At 45.9% G+C, this 24,116-nt stretch overlaps 1 protein-coding gene across 4 annotated transcripts in view; it reads right to left on the reverse strand.

Moving 5' to 3' along the window:
- STK40 (serine/threonine kinase 40) overlaps nt 1-23,228 on the reverse strand; it is a 50,809-nt gene extending 27,581 nt beyond the window's left edge. The window contains exons 1-3 of one of the 4 annotated variants that reach the window (XM_075908955.1): nt 23,074-23,228; nt 4,465-4,580; nt 1,980-2,099 (exon numbers count right to left, since the gene is read on the reverse strand). In XM_075908955.1, coding sequence (XP_075765070.1) covers nt 1,980-2,099; nt 4,465-4,486 — 142 coding nt within the window. In that variant the 5' untranslated portion in view covers nt 4,487-4,580; nt 23,074-23,228. Of the gene's footprint in view, nt 1-1,979; nt 2,100-4,464; nt 4,581-23,043 lie in introns of all 4 variants that reach the window. The other 3 variants (XM_075908956.1, XM_075908957.1, XM_075908958.1) reach the window with 3 other exon arrangements.
- Nucleotides 23,229-24,116: the final 888 nt, after the last annotated feature.

Consider the following 24,116-nt stretch of genomic DNA (forward strand, 5'->3'; position numbering starts at 1 on the left):
CTTAAAAACGATAGTATTCAAGTGACAGCCAAAACCTACAGAGGGGGTCAGCTTAGAGGACACCTGCCAAGGAAAGAGCAGCCACTGTGTTATTTCAACAAACATTGTGTGCACTAATTTAGCAGCATATTCCGAGAGAAGTGGGGCTAAGCTCCTTAAGGAAACCTGTCCTACACCAGCAAGATGACAGTTTGCCTTTTGATACAATTCAAATATTCAGTTCCAAAACCAATAAAAGCAGGGACTCACAGTTGTTCCCCTAAAGGCCATGCGTCTATCCTGCTATACACATATATGCTGACCATACGTCTTGATTTTTCCAGGACAGTTCCAAATTTAAATACGCTGTCCTGGTGCCCCATCAAGTAGGGAAATGTCCCAGAAAGCCCCACTGGACATTTCACTACTTGATGGGGACACTGGTTTGCGGGAAGAAGTACCGCGGCATGCCATTGCTCCTTGCATGGCGCAGTACCCTCTTCCCCCTCCCTCCAGCAGGGCGAGTAGGGCAGCCGGGTTGACTTCCAGTGGCGTGCGGCCCCTCCCTCTCATGGGACTGCCTCTGCCATGCAAGGTCCTGGTTTATGCTGAGGGAAGGGGGGGGCCAAGGAAGGAGAAGGAAGGGGCAGGCACTAAGGGGCAGAGTGGAGGAGAGACAAATGCCAGGGGCCAAGAGGAGACAATGAGGAAAGAAGGGGGGACAGGAGGGAAGGTGTCAGTAGGGTGGAAGAAGAGAGGGGACAGGGTGACGCTGGGAGAGAGGAGGGACAACAGGGGCAAGAGGGAGGAAGAGGAGAGGGGAGGAGTAGGTGCTGGGAGAAGATGGGTTGAAAGGAGGTGTAGGCATGCGGAAAGCAGGCGATGGAGCAAGTCATGTGTGAGGGCACAGGGGCATAAGGAGAACTGGGGCAAAGAGTGGTGAGGGGGCGGGCACCAGGGAGAAAAAGGGCAAGGAGGGAATGAGGAGGCACCAGGAAGGTGCAGGGATAAGGGAAGATGCAGGTGCCAGGGGATTGTGGGGGTGAAGCAGAAGGGCAGACACACGGAGGGGAGGGACGGACACCAGAGGACAGAGGAGAGAGGCAGGGCAGGTGGGCAGAGGGAGGTGTTAGGAGAGGGGATGGGGAGGGGTAGCTACAGATGATCAGAGTGGGGCTAGAGGAGGAGTGGACACAGGGGAAAGAGACGGGCTGGTGCAGGTCCCCAAATGGCTGAGGGGAGAAGGGCAGAAGTCAGGACAGCAAGGGGGGTGGGGGAGGGCAGCAGGCACCAGGGGAGCAGATGGGGTAAGGGAAGAGTGGGAGACATGGAAGCAGAGGGAAAAGGGAGAGGTTGATAAGATATTTATTAGTAACTTGGGTGCCACAGTGGCACACATCCAAACAAGCGCACATGAACTCAATACTGGTGCACAAGACAAAATTCACTCCGCTCATGGGAGGAACACTTCCCCCGTCTCTCCCCCGAGTTAATGCAATGCAATTTGGGTTAATGCAATTGCAGGATAGTTGCATGAGGATTCGGGGGGGGGGGGGGGGGGGAGGGGGAATCCCTATTGGTAGAAGGGCGGTGGGAGGAGTTCTTAGAGGGGTCACACAACACCCTTTACCTCTGGTCATGTGTCCCTCTTGACCTCGGGAGTACTATCTCCTGGGGTGCGACTTCTTGTGGCAGGGGCCTGGCTAATGGGTGTCAGGGAGCATGGTTAACAGGGTCAGGGGGCATGGCTAACATGTCCCTAATTTTGGTTCCAAAATAAGGTCACCATACACACGTTACGATCACCCTCAACTTTACAGTTGCAAGAACTTCAGGGGTTGCTGCTTTGTCAACATCAGATGAAGTGGATTTTGGCAGACACAAGAACCTAGATTACAATTCCGCTTTGTCTCATTTTATTGACTATTTTCCTTAAGGTTTGCAACCATTAACTTTCTACCTCATACAGCACAGGGGATGAAAAAACCCTCTTTGCTTACCTAGGATGAAAGGGCCTGCTCTTTTGGCATTATTTCCAGAAATCCCTGTACAAAGTGCCTTGGCCTTAGCAGATGTCTCCCCAGCTCCTCTGTCTGAGGCTCGCCGCTTCATCCTCAGCTCTTGAAAGACAGGGAGTATTACACATCAGTGAGTAACTAAGCTCTGCTTCTTATGCTAAATCCTACCTTGTGCTGCAAACCTTTTACTTGATGATGCATGGCACCTCCACCTATTTGTATAGCAGACGGCAGTTTCTGCTAACAAAAAGCAGTGGCTTGCTTACTAGTGGATTACATTGGGAGCTACTGGCTTCATGCATTTCAGGAAGATACAAGAAACAAGTTAGCTTCATAATAGTGCAACGTTCCTAGATGATCAGTTATCTGACCCATGTAGAGGGGTGCGGGGGGAGGAGAATTAGGGGAGAGAGATACAAATAATTAAGGCTTTAATGACAGGATGAAGTACATGAATGAACACATTCGAAAAAGCTTCAGAACAAACTGCCTCTGTTCCTCCCAAAACCCCCGAAAACAATTCATGAGACCCTAGGATTTTATTCACACACTTACGCTTTAATTACGATGGCCAGCCATTGAGAAGCACAAGAGACTTTACAGTTCTCAGCACTCAGAGGAATAAAACTGATCATATGGTTGAACTGATTCAGAGGATTGGGGAGAGAGTGCGCATGAAAGATCCACAAATCTCTGTTAGCTAATTCATCCTTAATTTACAATTTATTTGTAAATATGAGAGAGAGAGAGAGATTGAGATTATATATAAACTAAAATTATCCTCTTTGTCCCTGTTCACCCTATGGCCTAATCAAAAGGCACTCAAACTTCATTGCACAGTGAGCCCCTCCTGACAACACAAAATACCACATGACCTTAGAGGAGGGGAGACCAAAACCTGAGCCTGCTTGAGCCCCGGGGGTGGAAGCGTAAGGGGTCCACGCACATGTAAATCAGCCCTGATGAGCCCATTAAACTGAGGTTGCAACCCACTTAGGAGTCCCGACCCACGGTTTGAGAATCGCTGGCCTAATCTATACTCTTTAATCCCTTCAGGATGTTCATCCAGATGCACTGAGTAAAATGCAGGCACTTTCAGTCTACGGTGTAAAACCACTGTCTCGCATTTCCGTGGTAAGAAACACACCACCCTTCTCCCCCAATCTCAAAAGATATTTGGCAGTGGACAAATTCCTCATGAAAATCCTTGATGTGAGCTCCCCCACCCAACTGCTATGCAGGAAAACACTTGTCCATGACAGGAATGTCTTGCATGCATCCAAATGTGCAGCTAACATCATTGTACATAGACAGACCATCGGCATGGATCACTCTACACGTCCCTGGAGTAGGCTCTGAAGCGTGTTATCGTCTCCTTATTCACTTAATGCAGAGATATTCTAGACTATGAAACTATTGTCATTGTTGTGTTCTGCACTTAGTGGTAATGTTCCCTCTAATCTTTTCCATTTATGTGCAGATTTTTTCCATTCATGTGTGGAATAAATTTTGTTATGTGCACCAAGGCATGTATAAATATGCACCATCAGAAGAAGTGCAACATGAGCTGTGGGCGCACTGCTCATCAGCTGGGGCTGGGCATTAGAATATTTCCTGAGTAGCTGCACAAGCGCACAGCTTACAGCAGTCACTGGACCAAGCACCAGTCTCCAGAGTTCCTCTTCCCACCCACATCTCCTCCCTGGCTGAGGAGCTATTTTAAAGAAAATCCCTCAACTCCAAACTGGTCAACTGTATTCATTCTAACTTTTTTAAAGCAGTTCAAAAAAGGAAGGACACACCCACACCCACAGCATGGCCTGGAGAAGTCCCTATCTCCCCTAGCCAAAACAAATTCCCTTGCAAAGATTCAATGAAGGGTGCTTTCAGTACTTGTTTAACAACTCTCTCACCTTTTAAAACAGATATTCTCCCCAATCTCCAGCCCCAACTGGTTAGAGTGGGAAGTTCACACCTCTGAGGGCATGAACTTTTCACTGACTGCTGACTCATCATACCACCGCATCAATTTATAAAAAAGCACTTACCACTGTGCCCAGCAGAGCAAGTAGTTTTATAGGAGGAAGTGGAATGTGTATATGAAATCAATCTGCAGGTTTAGATTAATTCTCTCTCACACACACACAAAATATTTGTCTACTGCCCCATTATGGACACACACGCTATATATGTATATATAGTTTTCCCTTCAAATTAAGTATTAACTGAAATGAATGGAATTAAGTTATTATGCCTGTGCACTTCAGTGGTTAAGGTCTGGGTCTTAGTCCTGTTCAAGCTGTATCACTGACTTTCACCAAGTCGATGGAAATACGCACAAACAAAATTTCACTGAGGAAAGCCTCAACTAATACATATGCTGCAACAACTGGTGCTGCTGAGTGTGTATTCATTAGGTCTCAGTGGTACATGACATTATCGTAAACAAAGCAATCTGAGGACTCACGTTGTAGTTCAGCATCAACCATATCTTGATTCTTCTTCCAAACTAGGTTTTCCAATGCCTCAGGAAACAACAGGCATCACCCTGGAGAAAGCTGGATAGTCGAAAGGTCAGGGACTCTGTAAATGTAAAAGGAGATGATTCGAAAACCACAGCATCAGGTGTATGAGTGATTACGTGGTAGATACAAAAAACACTTCTGTAATTTGCAACATCTATGTTTTGTTTGTCTTAGAATAGCCTCCAGATCCTCCTCTAAGCTTCTGCTTGTGGACAAGAGCTAGAAGGGCAACTGAGGCTCTGTTACTCGAGGGTTACCTGTGTGCATGGCACTGTACAAACAGAAGACAAGTACTTGCCTCAAGGATCTTTTTAATGATATTTTGTGGTGAAAGTTGGAACATTTACAACTCAGTAAAATCTATCATAATTTTATGTAGAATAAACCTTCCTGGACGGTTTTTAAAATGATGCCTGACTTGCGCTTTTACTTAAATAAAAATTAATAAGACTTCATGGATGTAAAGAAAGAAAGGAATTCATCGCTGGCAACTAATTTTTGTATTGCTATGAAAGGGTTAAGATGCACCAAGTCTGCAGAAACTGAAATGCAAAGGACAAAGTTTGATACACTAAGGTCTTATTGAATCCTGGATGCACAAGGACTTTTCTTTGAAAGAGCAAAGCAAATCAGTGACAAAAATAATTTCACTAAAATTAAAGATTGCTTACAGTTAATCTGATCATACCTCAAAGTCATGCTCAAATAAGGATTGCAATTAGGATTTAGTCAGGCAGCTAGTGTATTAAAAACAATCATTACAAATATTTGAGGTTTAATATTGTATAATACAATTTGTACTGTTTTACTAAGCTCTAAAAGTATTTTAATAATAAACTGCAGTTGAACCTAAATGAATGTGTATGCAACCATATTTGACACAACAATAGTCAAATCTTCTTTGAGGTCAGGTAAGATGCAATGTTACAATACTCTCTGTTACTGGAACTTGTTTAAAAGGCTATACAGCACTGTACTTTGTCATCTTTCGTTTTTAATATTTTCTTACAATGCCAAAGGACTTAGCACTAGGAGCCAAGACTCCAAAGAACATTTGTTTAAGGCTCGTCTACACTTAATTTAGGCTGACCTAGTTAGGTCATGCAGGGGTATGGAAAATGTACATCCCCGAGAGTGGTAGTTCAACTGATCTAATCCCAGTGCATAGGTACCATCAGAGGTCAATGGAAGAATTCTTCTTTCAATTTCACTGCTACCTTTCAGGGAGGTGAGGGTGGGGAATTTACTAGAGTGATGGAAAAACCCCTTCCCTTGCTGAAGCATCTACATTACTGCAGCATATCTGCAGACATAGCCTGAGTTGCACAGATCAGTGACAGATGGGCTGTAACAGTGCAAAGGAGGCAAACTTATAAACACATTCTACACAGCATTTTCACTATGAGTTTAGCACAAAGAGTGGGCGTTCTCATTCCTGCCCTGTTAAAGGGACACTGACTTAAATATCATACTCCTGTCAGAAAACTTACCAACTATTGTTATAAGCAAAGTCTGAAATGCCTAAGAGTGAACAATTTTAATCTGCACATCTGACAGCACTTGCTGTCTAGCCTGTTTCACTGCTGCTCCCACTATAGGGCATTTCTCCTGTTTAGTGTGAGAGCCCAAACAACAACAAGAAAGAAAGTAACTTAAAACAGGAAAATGCCATTGTAAAGCCACAAAAATGGACAGGAAGACTCAGCTGCAAGCACAGCACCTGAAATTACTTCTAGTTCATGTTTTGAAAGTTCATGTTTTGAAACAGAGGATTTCATGTTGAAGCTTCTTTAAGCAAGGAAACATGAATTAAACCCAAGATAGAGAAAGTCCCAGAAGCAAAGGGAAGAAAGTCAAAGGCAGCTGCTCTCAAACACCAGGAAGTTTGTTCCCTTTTCTGCCTTTACGGACATTGCATAACCCAGATTAAACCAAGGAAAGTGGTCAAAAGGCCACAGGATTTACTGTGCAACTTCTCTCTCAATAACTGGGGAATTCCAATGGAAACGCAGGTTTATTTTGCCTACAACAGCATATTACTTTGAAAAACAGGCTCTGGGAGGTGAATCTATTTTGAGGCCTTTTAAACAGAAAGGCAGAAGTGCTGTTTTTAGTTGACACTGTCCTATACACCACAGAATGCATTAACTTCACAGCCCTGGGAAACTGCAATGCAGGAGATGCCCCTCCCTCTACCAAGCCAGCAGGTGTACAGAATATGCAGATCTGCTAGTGCATCTATTGTTTTGTCCTAGCCAGAGCACTGCTATTATAAAGCTCATCTTGAGGGTGGGGGAAGGGAGGGCTCTCCACGGGAAGATCACATAAAAAATATTTGATATTGGGTTCTTCGATCTAGCAGACACAGGTGTGACAATCTCACGCTAGAAGTTGAAGAAAGAGAAATTCAAAATGGAAATAAGATAGAATCATAAAATCCTAGAACTGGAAGAGACCTTGAGAAATCATCAAGTCCAGTCCCTTGCCCTCATGGCAGGACCAAGCACCATCTAGATCATCCCTGATAGACATCTATCCAACCTGCTCTTAAATATATCTGGTGATGGAGATTCCACAACCTCCCTAGGCAATTTAATTCCAGTGTTTAACCACCCTGATAATTAGGAATTTTTTCCTAATGTCCAACCTAAACCTTCCATTGCTTCTTGTCCTATAATCAGAAGCCAAGGAGAACAATTTTTCTCCCTCCTCCTTGTAGCACCCTTTCAGATACTTGAAAACTGCTATCATGTCCCCCTCTGTCTTTTCTTTTTTAAACTAAACAAACCCAATTCTTTCAGTCTTTCCTCATAGCTCATGTACTTCTTTCAGCGAGTGTGGAACAATTTACCGATGGTCATGATGGATTCTTCATCACTAGCAATTTTAAAATAGAGATTGGAAGTTTTTCCTAAAAGAGCCACTCTGGCAATGAATTTGGGAAGATCTCTGGCCTATATCATACAAGAGGTAAGACTATTTCACAATAGTTCCTTCTGGCCTTCGAGTCTATGAATCCCACTAAAACCTGGTCTACAGGCTGCCAGCTCAGATGCAAACTACAGGTGGTACCTCCCTGGTCCAACACCCTTGTGACCTGAGCAGACCTGAACCACAGAGTTTGCCAGACCAGGGGAGGTTAAGACTCCCCTTCTGGCTGTTGACCCTGCTCCCGCCATAGGCCTGCTGCTCCCAGCCCTGCCCGCCCTGCTACCTCCGGGGCTGCATTCCCTACCACCAGCTCAGCCCCTGAACCTACAATATCCGTGGCCTGTTGCCAGTCCAGAGAGTCATGGATTTTAGACCTTCAACCTGTATTTAGTTATATTCTGAAAAGATCTTAAGTGTTCAGTCATACTTAAAGGGACACCATCAAAACCAGTAGTCATCACTAGACCCAGCCGCTGCGTCTGGAAGCATGGATGCTAACCCTGCACTTTGCCTGTATGCTCCATTTTTTGCGAGCATGGAGGGCAATGAAAGAGATGAGAACCTGGTTCTGCAAGCATTGCAGAAAGCAAGGTAATTTGCAGGCCCCTACACTTCCCAAAGGCCCTCACAGGACCCCCAGCCTCCCTTAAAACAATCAGAGCTTCCTCCCAGACTAAGAAGGATGGTAGGCACCAGTGGATCCCATCAACACTACCCCTACATCCGCTGTAGGGAATGCCAGAGAGCAACAGGAAGTGTCATAGTTCCTGCAAAGGCCAAGTTCAAGTCCCAAACTCCAATTTGTTTGGTAGAATGTTTTACCACCACTGATCAGCCAAAGCAGCAGGAGGCTTTCCCTTCCCCCTGTTTGCTCACAAGAATAAGAGACATGAATCTGAGGAGTTCTGCATCATGCAAGGATTTCCTGCCTGGACAGGAACCAAAGAGCTTATGAATAGTAATAATCAGAGCCCCGTATATAATGCAAACATGCAAATTGCAGCATAATTGTTCATTTTAAGACTGCTACACAATCATGCTCTAAAATCTACAACTTGCTTCAAAAGAAAATCGAAGTCTTTAGCCCAATGGTGAAGCAACAATCACACAAACTGCAATGACAACTGTACTCAGCATCAAATAGTGCGGTATAGCTGGGTTTCATTCCTATTCAAGAGCCTGAAGAAATCCATTTTCATGGTACAGGATTCGATTCTGGTTTACTAAACCGAGAGCCAAAATGAAACATGAACACCTCAGAATTCTGCAAAGGCTGCTTGGAAATATTTTGCTTTAGGGCTTTCCCTTGCCCCATACAAGAATGGAGACCAGCACGTCACCATTCTAGGAAACCCCTGCATGGTCATAGCTTCTAAATGCCAGAAGGAAGCTGACAAAAGCAGAAAAGATCAAAGGAGACCTGCCTTTGCAACCTAACACCTATCAGAAGCTGCACAGGCCGTTTTTGAAAGAGTCCTCGAGCTTTACTTGCAGCAAAGAGCAGCCTTCAAAAACCAGGATACCTCCAGAAACAGTTCTAACGCTGAACGAGTGAGTATTCTCACACTTGCATGGTTTTGCTTTGCTGAAGTGATTACTGAAATGCCTGAAACTTGTGTTGTTTCTAAGATGGAAACACTGCAGGCAAAACAAGATAGGCAGAGTTACCAATGCAGTTCCCAGGCTGCTAATTGAAACATGCACACAGGACAAATGAATCATTTCCCCCCGGAGACTCCCAGTGGCTATAATTTGTCATCGAACCTGAAGCGTCAGCTAAAGGAATAGAAAGGAAGAGATGGCAATGGAAACAGCCAAAATAATTTGCTCAACATCACTGCTCTGGCTGCTATGCAGTTAGTAGAGGTTCACAGCTTTCCTCCCCATATCCATGGATTATTAAGCTCTTCCTCTTTTGCCACAAGGGACCCTCCATCTAGGCACAGAACAATGGACAGAGACCCTTCCCGGTAAGGTTGTTAAATTTAGATCAATTAATCGAACAGTCGATGTAATTTGCATCGATTAGTCAATAAGGACATCTCCACCTTTGAAATGTAGCAAGAACCTTGCTGGCTCTTGCTACATTTCAAAGGCAGAAGTGCTGCAGGGAGCACCGCCAGCCAAGGACTCAAGCAGTCCCCTGCTGGCCCTGCTTTTGAAGCGTACAAGGGTCTCTTCCCTCCTCTACCCTCCTGGCTCTTGTACATTTCAAAAGCAGGGAGCATAGAGGCCAGCAGGAGGCTGAGTCGCCAGCTCCCCCCAGGGACTCCCCAGCGCTTCTTCTTTTGAAATATAGCAAGAGCCCTGCTCTTGCTATATTTCAAAGGCAGAAGTGCTGCCAGTTCCCCACTGCGATCCTGCTCCTTCTCCCCACGGAGATGGTGCTGGGGGAAACTGGCTTTTAAGCTGGCTGCCCCCACCACCGGACCCTGCTCCCCCACCTTGCTGCCTCTCACTGATAGCATTTGCTTATCAGATAATCGACTAGTCGCTTACATCCCTAGTTCCCAGTGGAGCTGGTCAGGCCGTCATGACTGACGTTTCTGTAGCCATAAAACTGCTTCTCCCTGCAGACTCCAGTCTGCTTTCTAAAAGAAATGCTAGAACTGCATTACAGGTTGAACCTCTCTAGTCCAGAAACTTCCATCATCTGGAATGATTTTAGTTAGCTGGATGTCCACTTATGGGTGGGGCCAAGTGTCCTGCAGTCCCATAAAGTTTGTTTACAGCCACCAGCCCTGGTTCTCAGTGTTCTGTGCTATTATTTAGCTCTAGTTTACCCCTAAATGTCCACTAATAGCCCAGTAAACAGTGGAAGTGTTGGCAATGCTGCTAGACAATACTGACCTTCCGTGGTCCAGAAAACAGTCTGGTTCAGAATAGGTCAGGTCCCGAGGGTGCCCGACTATAGAGGTTCAACCTATACGGGTTTTGCTTTCTTTGTACCAAGGGAGAGAACAAAGGCCCTCAGACTTGTTTACTGATAGGAAGGGGAAGCCACATTAGCAGCTCCTTGCAGATCTCAGCAGCTTTAGAGGTGAACTGCACAAGACCCAATCATTAGCAATGCATCTTACATCTTAACTTGCTGGCTTCTCTGGGCAGCATTTTGGGCACTTGTTAATGTGCAGCAATGTATATACTCAGGCTCTCTTGAGAATAAGACCAAAACCAACTGGCTATTTCCAACACAAGTTAAAAGAGTTAACACAAAGATTACTGTGCAGTTTGACTATCAGGCAGCGGATCAGACCGGTCTCAGGTTTTAGCTTTTACTGAAATTTAAACAGCAAAAGATGACACGTTAGTCAACAAAGCAGGACGAAATATACCTGTTTGCCTCTAAACCTTTACCAGATAAAATTCATTACCACTTAACCAAGGTTGTCAGATTTCTTTTAAACTTGAGAAGTTACAATGTACATGACCTTCAATCCAAATGAATAATTAAAGCATTTCTGAAGTTTAACAGTAAATCCTCAAGTAGGACTTGGCTTATAATTGGGAGATGTATAATGGGTTAAGATTATGGTGAAAAATGTTTCCAGAAAAGCATTTTCATGTGTCTTCATGAGATACTTTCCACTTGAAAAGAACTGTAGAACATCTGAGACCAAGCTTCCTAACTCTCCTTTATGTAGGACTTAGTTGTCTAAACAACCTCCTAGAAGTCTGGTTGTTCAAAATTGACCGGACCTCAGATAAGCAAGAGGCCCTGGCTTTTGGATTAAGGGAAGCTTCATAGGACAGACTCAAAAATGAATGACGTATAATAAAAAGCAAGGAGGTTATGACTTGACATGGGGATGCCAGAGATCAGTGCAGCAGCTTACTTTACAAATCAGGACTTTTCCTTTCTCCCCTGACCATGGCTGCCTCTAAAGAGTGAATGCATATATCAGCTCCACTATTCTTTGGGTGTAAAGCAAGGGCTCTCCAATGGAGACAATCCCCTTCACTAGACAGCGAAGGAGAGATCTTTCTAAAAAAATAAACTACAAATCAAGTTATCTCCTCTGCCTTATGGAGATGTCAGTTGTTTGGAGGTGATTCAGTTGATACCAACACTAACTTTTAGTCAACTGCAATACTAATAAACCTTCGGAAATTTAACAACTCTGTACAGAAAATGAAATGACATGAAATGAAAACCCATCGCTACAGATTCAAAGAGCCCAGTCTAAGATTGAGTTCAGTTATTCAGAAGTCCCACTGACACACACAAAGAACCTGTGTATTGATTTGAAAGCCCTTCTGGAGGAACAAAGGCTTCTATAGAAACATGGTTTGTGGAGGGAGTCTAGACTCAGGAAGTTTTGCCTAATGCCCTTGGAAATCCACAAGCTGATTTTGGCTCCTCCCCTAACTGAACGATTAAAAGAAAACTTTAGTTTAGAACTGAAAAATAAAACAGTTCTGATCAGTTTTTCTGATTTAAACCCTAAAGAAGAATGTGAAACAGAAGAAAATGGTAAGGACTGTCAGCAGCAGGGAAACATTTTCTTATTGGGTATAGGTTAGAGACTGCTTAACTTTTTAGTGCTAAACTTATTTTAGTATCCATGTTTCCAATCCATTCAAAACAAAACAAAAAACATGCTTACTGCCAATGGCCTATAAGCTAAATGCAAAACCTATCAGGATGTGGTACAATGTGGAGGGATCACTTAAAAATGAAATGCTGCTGCATCCTGCAGATTCCTGGAAAGGAAAGCCACTGCTGTTTGCATAGGAACTCCATGCCCACCACATCCCTAACTCAGTGGCTGGAATTCAGACAGAACTTGCATAAAACTATTTAGGTATGTGTTAAAAAAATACATACCCATCACATAAGATGTTTATTACACTGGATTTTCTTTTACACAAGTTACTCTGGCATTTAGCATGCCACAAATTAGTTGCAGGAAAGCTTCTTTTGCATGCACAGAATATTATTATGTGACTCACGCCCATACTGATAGGTTATATTGTATCTCCTATTAAAAACAGCAACAGCGCCTCACTGCAAAGAAAACTATCTCCCTGTGATCAGAAAGAAAACACTCAAAAGGCTGCATTTTAGATTGCCTGCATGTTCCTTTTCCTCATGTGGTACTACGAGACTAATGCAAAGTAGGGATGTTAAAATGCATGTATTTTTGTAAATATGTAACTGTTCACACACGCGGAGGGAGGGCGGAGGCAGGAGAAAGCCAGCTCCGCAGTGAGCACTGGCTCCTGCCTCTGCCCCCTTCCCCTCCCCTCCCCTCTGTGGAAGGCAGCTAGGCAGGGGGGAGTTGGCTCAGCAGGAGCTGGTACACGCAGGGACCATCTCCCCTCCTTCCTCCACTGCTGCTTCTGGTACAGCATGATATAATATTTAGAAAGCCCAGAGCATTCCCGAGTCTCCTCTGCCAACACAGATAGCACAAGACTTATTTAGACTAAAAGCAAAGCGCTGTGCAGCTGAAATCAATAGGATCATCCTTAATCAAACAGCAGCTAATAACCTAGAAGGCTTTCCTTTGTGTGGTCTCTGAAAGGAGATGATACCATAACATCCTAAGGATAAAAAGCAGCTGAAGATTACAGCGCTTTGAAGCAATATGATTATGTGACCAAATCATTAGTGAGGATGCCACAGAGAAACAATGAAAGGATGTAGTGTTAACACTACAAAATGAGGGAAATACTTCCTGCATCCTAATGACTGCCATTGCTCAGGGCCTGTTGACGAAACAGGAATTAATATAGGCTCTTCTTCAAAAGAAGAATGTGCTAGAAGCGGCCCCTAGTCCTCTTTATGCAGACACACAAGTCTGGGCTTCCTGACCGCACCCAAAGACCACTGATTTCTCAGATCAAATAGTTACTGGACTGGTTTTATAATTAGCCATAGGAGAAAGAATCCCTCTGCGCTTTGCTCCCATTATACTTGATTTTGCTGTTTTCCAATGGTGGATGAAACCTTCCTCCCATTGTTTAACATAATTTGTTACTTTCATTGGCAAGATAGCTTTCAGAGAGGTAGCAGTGTTAATCTGTTTCAGCAAAAACAAGGAGGCTGAAGGCACCTCAAAGATTAACAATTTTATTATGGCGCAAACTTTCATGAGTTGCAACTCACTTCATCAGATGCACGAAGTGAAAGAAAAAGAAACAGATGGTAGGAATACAGAGATGGGAGTGTTACGTAGAGCTAACTCAAACACTGGTGGATAGGGCCGACTAAGTCAGTGGTTTTCAAACATTTTTTCTCGTGACTTACTTGAAGAAAATTGTTGATGACCATGACCCAACATGCATCTTTTGACTAGAGCACGGGCTCCAGAGTAGGGCAGAGCATGAGGGATCTTGGGTTCAGGAGGGGGCTCAGGGCTGGGGCACTAGGTTGAGCATGGGCTTACTTCCAGTGACTCTCACGCAGCAGAACAGGAGATTCTAAGGCTGCCTGCCTTCCTTCCTGTCCTGGCACCCCAGACCATACAGCCAGTAGTAGTCAATGGGGGTGTGAAGCTGGTGCTCAGGAGGAGTGCAGTGTGTGGAGCCCCATGGCAACCCACCCAGGAGCTGGACCTGCTGCTGGCCATTTCTGGGGTACACTGTGGTCTGAGGACCTCCATTAGTCACTTGATCACCCTACAGCAAAGCAGTTCAGTGCCTGGCATTCCACCACCCAGTACTGGGTTGCGACCCATACTTTGAAAACCACTGCACTAAGTGATGGTCACAAACACCACCCTATACCAGAAACCGACTGACCGCTATACTTACCTACATGCCTCCAGCTTTTCATTACACAATCCAATTAACTGTCTACAGCCAAGCCCTAAAATACATTTCTTCCAATCCCTCAGACAAATACCTACAGAATATCTGTCAAGCTTTCTTAAAACTACAATACCCACCTGGGAAAGTGAAGAAACAGAGAGACAGAACTGGGCGGGTCTCCAGACATCACCTATTACAGGACATGGGCAACAAAGAAAGCAACAGAATGCTACTGGCCATGATCTATAGCCTCCAGCTAAAACCTCTCCAACACATCATGAAGAATCTGCAGCCTATCCTAGATGACTTTTCCTTGCTCTCACAGACCTTGGGAGGCAGGCCAGTCCTTGCTTACAGACAGTCCCCAACCTGAAACAAATACTCACCAACCACACACCCCACAACAGAAACACTGACCCAGAAACCAATCCCGGTTGCTAACTCCATCCACACATCTACTATAGTGCTAGTATACATCTAGTAGGCCACACATCGTAAGACCTGACCACATTAGCCATACTATCAAAGGCTCGTTCACCTAATTATCTACTAATGTGATATATGCCCTCGTGTGTCAGCAATGCCCCTCTGCCACATATAGTGGATAAACTGGACTGTCTCTGAGCAACAGAATAAACGGATGCAAGTCAGATATCACGAATGGTAACATACAAAGACCAGTGGGATAACACTTGAACCTCCATGGGCACATAGACTTGAAAGTTGCCATTCTCTTGTAAAAAAAAAAGTCAAGACCAGACTAGGGATGTAAAAACCCAGTTAATCAGTTGACCTAATGCTTAACCAATTAACTGACTAAAGCTGGAGCCTGGTTGGGGCCTCCCCCAGTCACACACTAGGGATGGGGCTGCTGCTGCTAGCTCCCAGCCCCCGCCAGAGCAGCCCCTACCTGTGGGGTACCCGGGCCTGCTGTGGACAGGCTCCTGTCCGCAGCCGGTCCCCTGCGGGCCTGGAGCAGTCCCCTGCGTGCAACAGGCAGGGAGTTGCTTCAGCTCCTACCATTTACTGGTTAACCAGAACCGATAATCATTACCTGTTTAGGGGGATGCTTACCCATTAACCTTTCACATTCCTAGAACAAACTGTAAAACTGGGGAGTTAGAATTCATATGCAAATTTGACGCCATTAGAATGGGTCTGAAAAGAGACTGGGAAAGGCTCATTCCAGTAATTTTCTCCTTTAGGTACTCTCACTAGGGATGTCAACGTGCAGTCGAATACACGATTAACCGATAAGCCTGGGATTATTGGTTAATCTTATCGGCTACATGCATCCTCCCCCTTGCTGCCTCTGGCAGAGAGGTAGTAGCACAGGGGATTAAGGGGGCAGGCAGGAGCCAGTACACATGGGAAGCCAGCTCCGTGCACGTACGGGCTCCTGAGGAGCTGCTTCCCCGCCCCCGCATCGCTGCCTGTAAGAGTAGCATCAGTATAGAGTGGCACGGAGTTCCCAGGGAGTGGGGCTGGGAGTCCACTGGCTGCTGGCCCCACCTTCTACAAGGACTACTGAAATAGTCAGGGAACTGCTAAAATTTAAGGCAGTTACATGACCATTCAATTAATTACTGTAAAGTCCCTCTCACCTTCTTATCACTGTTGAAAGTGAGCCACATCAACTGGATTGAATTAGCTCTTGATGTAACACTCCCATCTCTGTATCCCTACCACCTGTTTCTTTTTCCTTTCACTTCATGTATCTGACGAAGTCACAAAAGCTTATAATAAAATTGTTGGCCTTTAAGCTGCCATCTGACACCTTGTTGTCTTGGCAAGATCATCTCAGATGCACTGAAGCAGGGCAGGATCAAACTTTATTACCAACTAGCTACCTTTCTATTATTTTTCGAGGAAAAAAACATTTTCTAACTGGAGAGTTCTAACAGGAACACATGCTCAAGGACTTAGTCAAATAACTCAGTAAAAATTACAGGTTTTGCACAACATCTGCGAGAGCAAGTCCCACAGCAAGGCCTAAGCAAAGTTATGGCTCCTACTACTGAGCACAGTCTATCACGAGCCATTGATGTAACTGTCAGTGTCTAGTTGGAAGGGAAGGGGCTTGGCAACAGAGAGCCAGAAGACTCATATTCTGTGTCATGGTCTATGAAGAATTAGAGAGAAAAGAGAATCAAACTGAACTGCGGTAATTTTAAATCTTTATACATTGATAAGGCTGACAAACGTCTCCCCAATTAAAGGACCATTTAGACTAGTTTGAGCCAGTCCATTTTCACCACCCTATCTTGAACAAAACACAACAGAACCATGCAGCATCTGGCATGTCAGACACCTGCCAGAATAGAGACTATTTTCTGAGAAATAGCCCGCCAGATGCTGGCAGCTAGAGATTATGCTATAGTGAAAAGCCACTCAACATAAATTTCATGCAGACAAAGAATTGGGCATGTTGCACATCTGGGTGCAGCTGCTCTACCTGCCTACAGTGGAATAATGCAGACCTCTAATTCTCCACTAGTTGCAATGGTGGATGCTGTAGTGCAGCCGGGCCTCACCCGCAGGGTGAGTTGAGTTGATGGGTAGAAGAGAGCCCCGTGCCCTTTCTTCATTATAACTACCACTGACAGAACTGCACCAGTAACTGCATCTGATTTCTCCTGGGATAGACAAGGGCTAGACATCCCACGGTTCTGGCTTCTGAAGTCTGGCCAGGCTTGCCCACTGCCCCTTGCACACAGGCTATGTCTACACTGTAGCCTTTTGTCAGCAGAGACTATGCAAATGAAACACTCATTAACATTTGTTATGCTGTTCTTTGCATATCTCTGCTGATGCTTTTTGCGCAAAAGCAAGCAGCGTAGACAGATCCGTTTTGCGCAAAAAACCCCTTTTGTGCAAGATCCCATATGCCTCAAAAAAGGAGGTATACAGGATCTTGAGCAAAAGGTTTTTTTGCACAAAATGGCCCCGTCTACACTGCTTGTTTTTGTGCAAAAACCTCTTCCGCAAAAAGCATCCGCAGAGATATGCAAAGGCCAGCGCAACAAATGCTAATGAGTGCTTCATTTGCATGGTCTCTGCTGACAAAAGACTGCAGTGTAGACATAGCCACAGAAATACCTTTACTGCACTGGCATGCCCAGCCTAGGGATGTTAAAAAAGTGAGTAATTAGGTAAATGTGTAACCACTTAAAAAAAATCTTAGCAGTTACCCGCACCTGATACAAAGGCAGCAGTGTGGGGTAGCAGCCAGCTCCCCAGGAGCAGAGCAGGAGCTTGCATGTAACCATACCAGTTATGTTTAAGTCCAGGCTGATAACCCTAGCCCAGGCACCCTCTACTTTTTAAAATCCCTTTGCAAGATCTACTGGTACTGTGATACTGACAAGAAAGGAGACAAAGCCACAGAATTTATTCATACCATGAAAAGGGGTTTGGCTCCACCTGTTACTGAGTTCTTTTGTCCTCTTCCCCACTGACTTGATGCCCACAATATTTGAAATTAGAAAGTTCTCTCTCCTGGGTAGGAGCTGTGTGTCATTTGTCCTGTGGGGCTAGAATACTTCTAGGCACTGTCACATACATAGTAATATAGATTGAGTCTAATTCTTAAACCTCAGCCATGCACGGTGTTAAAGAGTTACTCAAAACAGCTTAATGACATGCCAAATAAATGCTTTTAAAAAGTAAATAGAAAATTTACTTTGCTTTTTTGTGCTGCCAAGTCCTGAGTTCAGGATTCTGTACTTGCTCTGCAAAGGAGTATCAATCACAGCACCAAGAAATGCAACTTCCTAACCTGAGCACTCAAGGAATCATTTTCTACCCTGACAGAAGAGTCTCATTCACATTCAAGATCAGAACCACTGAGCAAACAATACACAAGATGGCGTAGGAGGGAAGCAGCAGTAAGGCAGCCAAAATAAAAGCAAGAGTTATACTTTTGCCATGGCTGAAGATGTAAGCAGGGAAGAGGATCCTGGGGGTTCTCCCGATGAAAAATTTAAGACGAGATTGACATTTTATATACTGCAGCAGTGAAACATCTTGACCTAAGTTTCATTGTTAAGAGACAAGTAAATTACAGAGCAAAATAACAGGGTCCTGGGTAGATCAAAGTCAAATGGGTTCTCCATTTTCTTATTAAGTTGAATGAAGGGAACAATAGTATAGCCACAGAAACTCATCTTCTATGAGCCTATACCCCCATCTTTAAAGTTTTTTTTTTTTTTATTGTCTAAAGAGTTCTTATCCAACATGGACAATCTCAATTAAAACAAGTGCTCAGAGTATGCAATTTTTTCTTCTTCATTGCTGGGGCCTGAAAAGGACAGAAATTGCTAAATTTTGACTGAAAAAAAATAGTGCCGAACGTGAACTGTTTGTTCCCTCAGCATGTTCACAACCTGCTACTCTGCTGCATGAATGAGTAGGTTGTGTCTAGCAATTTAAAGCAACATTCGTGTTATTAATGAAATGCTTGAAAAGACCAAAAATGAAGAACTTGGGAATGTCATTAGTCTCATTTCAGTCAGTTATATCTCATGGAGAGACTCATCAGAATAAGAAATCTAATGGTGCGTAGGTACATAGATAAAGTGCACACTCCTTTTGCCTGGTAACTATACTGTACATCAGCATAGTACAGCTATATCTAAGACGCAGTTAGTTATGACTGAATGGTGCTGGACTGTTCTCTTCTGGGGCAACTCAGGAAGCACCAGGATCAGTTAGCAGAGGGCTGTTCAGACTTGCAAATAAGATACAGGTTGTTCTAACTAATCTCAACAGTCTGGAAAAGAGTGGACATTGTGTGTATGTGTACGCACATACACTTACTTCAGTAATTGTGTACATATAAATGTACACAATGCACACCTAGAATCAGTCCTGCAAAGTATTTCAGATGTTACTCAAGACAGAAAAAGCTGCTTTTCCAAGTGCCTTCCAAGCACACGGGCCTGTTACTGAACAAGGCTATTTTAGAGCTGTTAGCTGTGGAAGGTATGTGAGCTATGCAGAGTTGGCAAGTTTCTCTCCATGAAAATCAGGAAGCTTACCTCTCTGACCAAATGCGGGCAAGGCAATGTGGCAAATGGTTGAAGGCTGATGAGCATGTACTTGCACTTCTGTAGTTTCATGACCCAGTCCAATAACTAAATCTAACTGCTGCTACCTTTGAACACACCCCTAAGAGATGAGTCAATAAGACACTGGCTTCCACACCACAAGAAACTGTGCAAGACCAGGAAAGTCTCAGATTCAGTGGCCTGGTGAGTGAGAGAGAGAAATTTAGATTCTGTATTTTTGAACAGGTGTATCAGGCCACTCTTCCTAACTAGCAAGTCAGTAGGGAGTCTTGAGAGTCAGGGTGTTACAACTCCATTGTTGGGTTTAATGGAAACCTTTACTCAGACGTTATCAATGTTCTCAAAATTATTTCCGTTAAAAGCATAACTTCCTTTTAAGGTTTTAGCACCCAGTAAGAGTCACCCACATTTTCCCTAAAAGTCTTTACTGTAAATTCCCACCTACTTTGAGAAGAAAAAAAAAGTCAGACTATGTTTATTCTAATGCCAAAGGAAGTATCAAAGCAGTTACACAGGTGAGTAAAACTTTCATGTGATTCTTTCCTAAGAGTACAGAGATAAAGCCATCTTCACAGGAATCTATGTTTTTTTCTGTGCAGCAACTTCAGAAAGGAATCCTTAGCACTGGGCTAGTACTTCACATAGAAGAAATGCTAAATTTTAATACCAAACTTAAAGAACATTTAGACAAAGACATGGAACTTCTAAAGTTATTTCTATGAATATTTTTGAGAGTCAGTGGATTAATTTGGTGCTTATGAAAGTAAGGCTAACACTGGCTAGCAGGGAAGCTAATGTGTAAGCTTCTCTGGTTAGCTGGACAACCACAACTCAACCTAGTCTCAGGCGCTTTCCTGAACAGTCTGGCTCTTAACAGATCAGAACCACCAACCACTAAGGACTAGAGCAGCAGAAAAACAAGTACCAGTAGGACCTGTATCAGCATTTAAATCTAAAGCCTAGATGTGAACAGCCCCCCCCCCCCACGTATCCTTGCGAGACTCCACATGCAAGCTTATGTTTCCAACTCTCACATAGGACAGAAATACTGACAAGTTCAGCACTTTGAACAACTGCAGTTTCAGTCCCTGAATAATTTCATGATCAAGACATCAATCTCTCTAAGCTATTTAATACTTAAACATCCCAAGTACAATAAGATTTGCATACCAGACAGCTTCATTATGTGCATAAATTAACTATTTTCTCCTATAGCTTTCCAAGATTTCCGTGTGGCTGCTTTCTAAGCTTGTGTGAAAGCCACTGTGAATCCTAGAAAACCTTCAGGCTCTCTCAGACACTTTAATCAGTTATTGCAGGTTTTAGAGACAACCAGTTATTTACTCAGTGTCTGCAGTTAAAAAAGCAAGATAGTGGGACAGTCTCCTTGACCCTAGAGCAATACGGCACTTAAAAGGGTAAACCAGAGGCCCATACATCATGCTCCTTTTCTTTCAAATCGGAGTTTTCCACTAAGTATTCTGGGTACAGCGACCACCCCTAATGTGTTCACACATCTCTAGCATCTGTCATCCAGAGCTCAAAGCAGAATGGAAATATTCATTAAGACTTGCAAGCTCCCTGCCAGACGGAAAGACACTATGACCACCATTTTATAGATTAAAATAAAGATGCATGAAAAGGTGATTTTCCTAATGGCACAGTGAATCAGCTGCAGAACTAAGATCAGAGCCTAGGGCTTATCTATACTAGGAGAATTAGGACCTAGTGTCCCAGCAGTGCAGTTCCACCAGCTGCAAGAAAGGTATAAGATGTGGTGTAGATTAAATGAGATGACAGTACAAATATCTGACCCCAGTCTACACTACAGCAGCCAGTGGGGAAATTATAGATGCCAATTTTCTCAGAGTACGTGCAGCCAAGAAAGCTTCACTCTCAGTGACCCTCAAACCACTAGATAATACCCTTCCTGGTGGTAATTATGCATTGCATGGTACCCATTCATGCATTCAGACTTAGCCTCTTCAGGGCTAGGACTCCATTCTCAGCATGTTTATACTCATCATAAAACAGTTTGCACATCTGCAATACTATATGACTAATCACAGGTCTTTGCTGACTCTTGTTTCTATCATCTATGTAGTTAAATATTTCAGGACACAGCAAGATAAATAAACTAATGCTGTCAGTCACCGTGCAGGCACTAGTTGAAGTAGGTAATGACGTGGTGAGAACAACTTAAACCATATTACATATTAAACCTGAAACTGACAAGGCAATTCATCAGAACCTGAGAAAGGCTGCATTTAGCCCAGCAGTCTATAAATAACGATAAACCTGTCACCTCGGAAACAAAGCAGCCAGGCTGAAGGTGTGACAGTGGCATGCCTGGATCTCCCTCTGCAAAGTGCCTGGGGGAGACTCCTTGTGAAAGAACCTACCTTAAACAGCCACAAAGTGTGTGAGCAAATGTATTTTATTGGGCCAACTTCTGCTGGTGAGAGAGAGCAGCTTTCCAGCTTCCACAGAACTCCTTTTAGGTGTAAGCCTGAAAACTTGTGTCTTACCAACAGAAGTTGGCCCAATAAAAGATTATCGCCCCCTCCTGTCTCTCTAATATCCTGGGACCAAGATAGCTACACCACCACCACATACTGCAATAGACCTAGCCTTTCCCATCACCATCTGTACCCGGCTTCACCACCCAGTTTGCTGGGCAGCATCCCCAGCATGACAGCAGCAGGAGCACTTTCTAGATGCTGTCACTCTCATCATTGGGTTGATCAGCCAAAGGCAAGAGAGTCCACGCCAAGGCCCATCAGGAAAACTTACAGGACTCTTGTGAGAACTTGGACAACACCTTTTCACCCATCATTTGCTGCTGGACACAAGCAGAAGCTTTCAAAAGGTGATACTAACTAAACACCAGGAGTTCCTGGGAGGGGGTTCTAAGCCTCTATCCCTACAGGGCAAGGGGCATTGCCATGGCTCCTGCTGGCATGGACCCGATCCTCTGCTAGAGTCCAACCAGACACTTCTCACCTTCCCCCGAACACCCAGCCCCCACAAAAAGGGAGACGCTGGGGGGGGGGGGGAGAGAAGGTTCACCCCTAGCGTCCCTCAAGGAGAGGGCACTAACCACAGGGGGGGGCCTCACCCCCAGCCTCCCACAAGGAAGGGGCAATACCCGCGGGGGGGCTCACCCCCAGCCTCCCACAAGGAGGGGGGCACTACCCGCGGGGGGGGGCTCACCCCCAGCCTCCCACAAGGAGGGGGGCACTACCCGCGGGGGGGGGCTCACCCCCAGCCTCCCACAAGGAGGGGGGCACTACCCGCGGGGGGGGAGGGGCTCACCCCCAGCCTCCCCCAAGGAGGGGGAGCACTACCCGCGGGGGGGAGGGGCTCACCCCCAGCCTCCCCCAAGGAGGGGGGGCACTACCCGCGGGGGGGGGGCGCTCACCCCCAGCCTCCCCCAAGGAGGGGGCACTACCCGCGGGGGGGGCTCACCCCCAGCCTCCCCCAAGGAGGGGGGGCACTACCCGCGGGGGGGGGGCTCACCCCCAGCCTCCCCCAAGGAGGGGGGGCACTACCCGCGGGGGGGGGCTCACCCCCAGCCTTCCCCAAGTAGGGGGGCACTACCCGCGGGGGGGCTCACCTCCAGCCTTCCCCAAGGAGGGGGGCTCTACCCGCGGGGGGGCTCACCTCCAGCCTCCCCCAAGGAGGGGGGGCACTACCCACGGGGGGGGCTCCACCCGCCGGGGACTCACCCCCACACCCGCGCCGGGTGACCCGCGCCCCCCTCACCGGTCCCGGCGGCCGCTCAGCGCGCCTCACCCATGGCCCCGGGCCCGGCCGGAGGGCTCCCCTGCCGCAGCCCAGGCCCGCTTCGGCCGCCGTCCTCCCCGGCTCGCTCCGCTCCCGGCGGCGGCCACCTGACAACGGAAGTGACGCACCCCGTCGAGCCCCGCCTCCGCCCAGGACCGCCCCCAGGCCTGCCCTCCATCTTTCTTCCTGGCGCCTCTGGCCAGAACAAAGATGGAGGATGCCGCTGCCTGGGAACGTCACTTGGTCTCCCTCGAGCCGCTCCTGATTGGAAGGCTTGGGCCCAGCGCCTCCAGCTTTGATTGGCTGAAACCTTAGCTAGGCGGGAAGGGGGCGGAGGAGCTTGGAGGATGTTAGTTGCTGATTGGCTAAACACGTTAGGGGACGTGATTGGACAGCGCTGGTCAATCTCCTGTGCTAATTGGCTGCGCCCCAGGCGGGCTGATAGGGAGATTGGGGATTGGTGGGTAACTGGGGAGATTACAAAACTGCCTGGCTGTGATTGGAGGAGAGCTGGGTAGATACTTGCCCATTCCCCTAGAGCTCAGTGTGGGGTTCCCCCAGCAGCTGGAGGTGGCTCATAGGAGTTCTCTCCTGCAGAGACCACTCTCAGGGCTTTGCACAGTACAGCCCCCCCAGGATACAACCATCAGCCCCTGTCACATGTCACTTGTGGGACCTGCACACGCCTAGCACACGTGGTGTCACGCACACAGAGCCCTGGTTGCTCCAAGAGCAATTGGAAGCATAAAAGAGACAACCAATTGCTGCACCCGCGAAAGGAAAATGCCCTGGCGCCTGTGGGCAAACACATCTCACGCAGGGGCTGCTCCGGAGCTGACCCATCCGGCCTCAGCCTCAAGGGAAACCTGCACAACGCCCCTGAGAGTTCAGGCACCTCACTTCGCTGTATATTAAAAGTCATGGACTGAATAGAGGCTGGGTTTGTGGCTTATTACAAGAATTAGTGTTTCCAGGTGTCCAGTTTTCTATTGGAACGCCGGGTCAAAAAGGGGCCCTGGTGGCTCTGGTCAGCACTGACGGGAAGTCCAGTT

This window comes from Pelodiscus sinensis, chromosome 25, assembly GCF_049634645.1.
Source record: "Pelodiscus sinensis isolate JC-2024 chromosome 25, ASM4963464v1, whole genome shotgun sequence".
Lineage (NCBI taxonomy): Eukaryota > Metazoa > Chordata > Testudines > Trionychidae > Pelodiscus > Pelodiscus sinensis.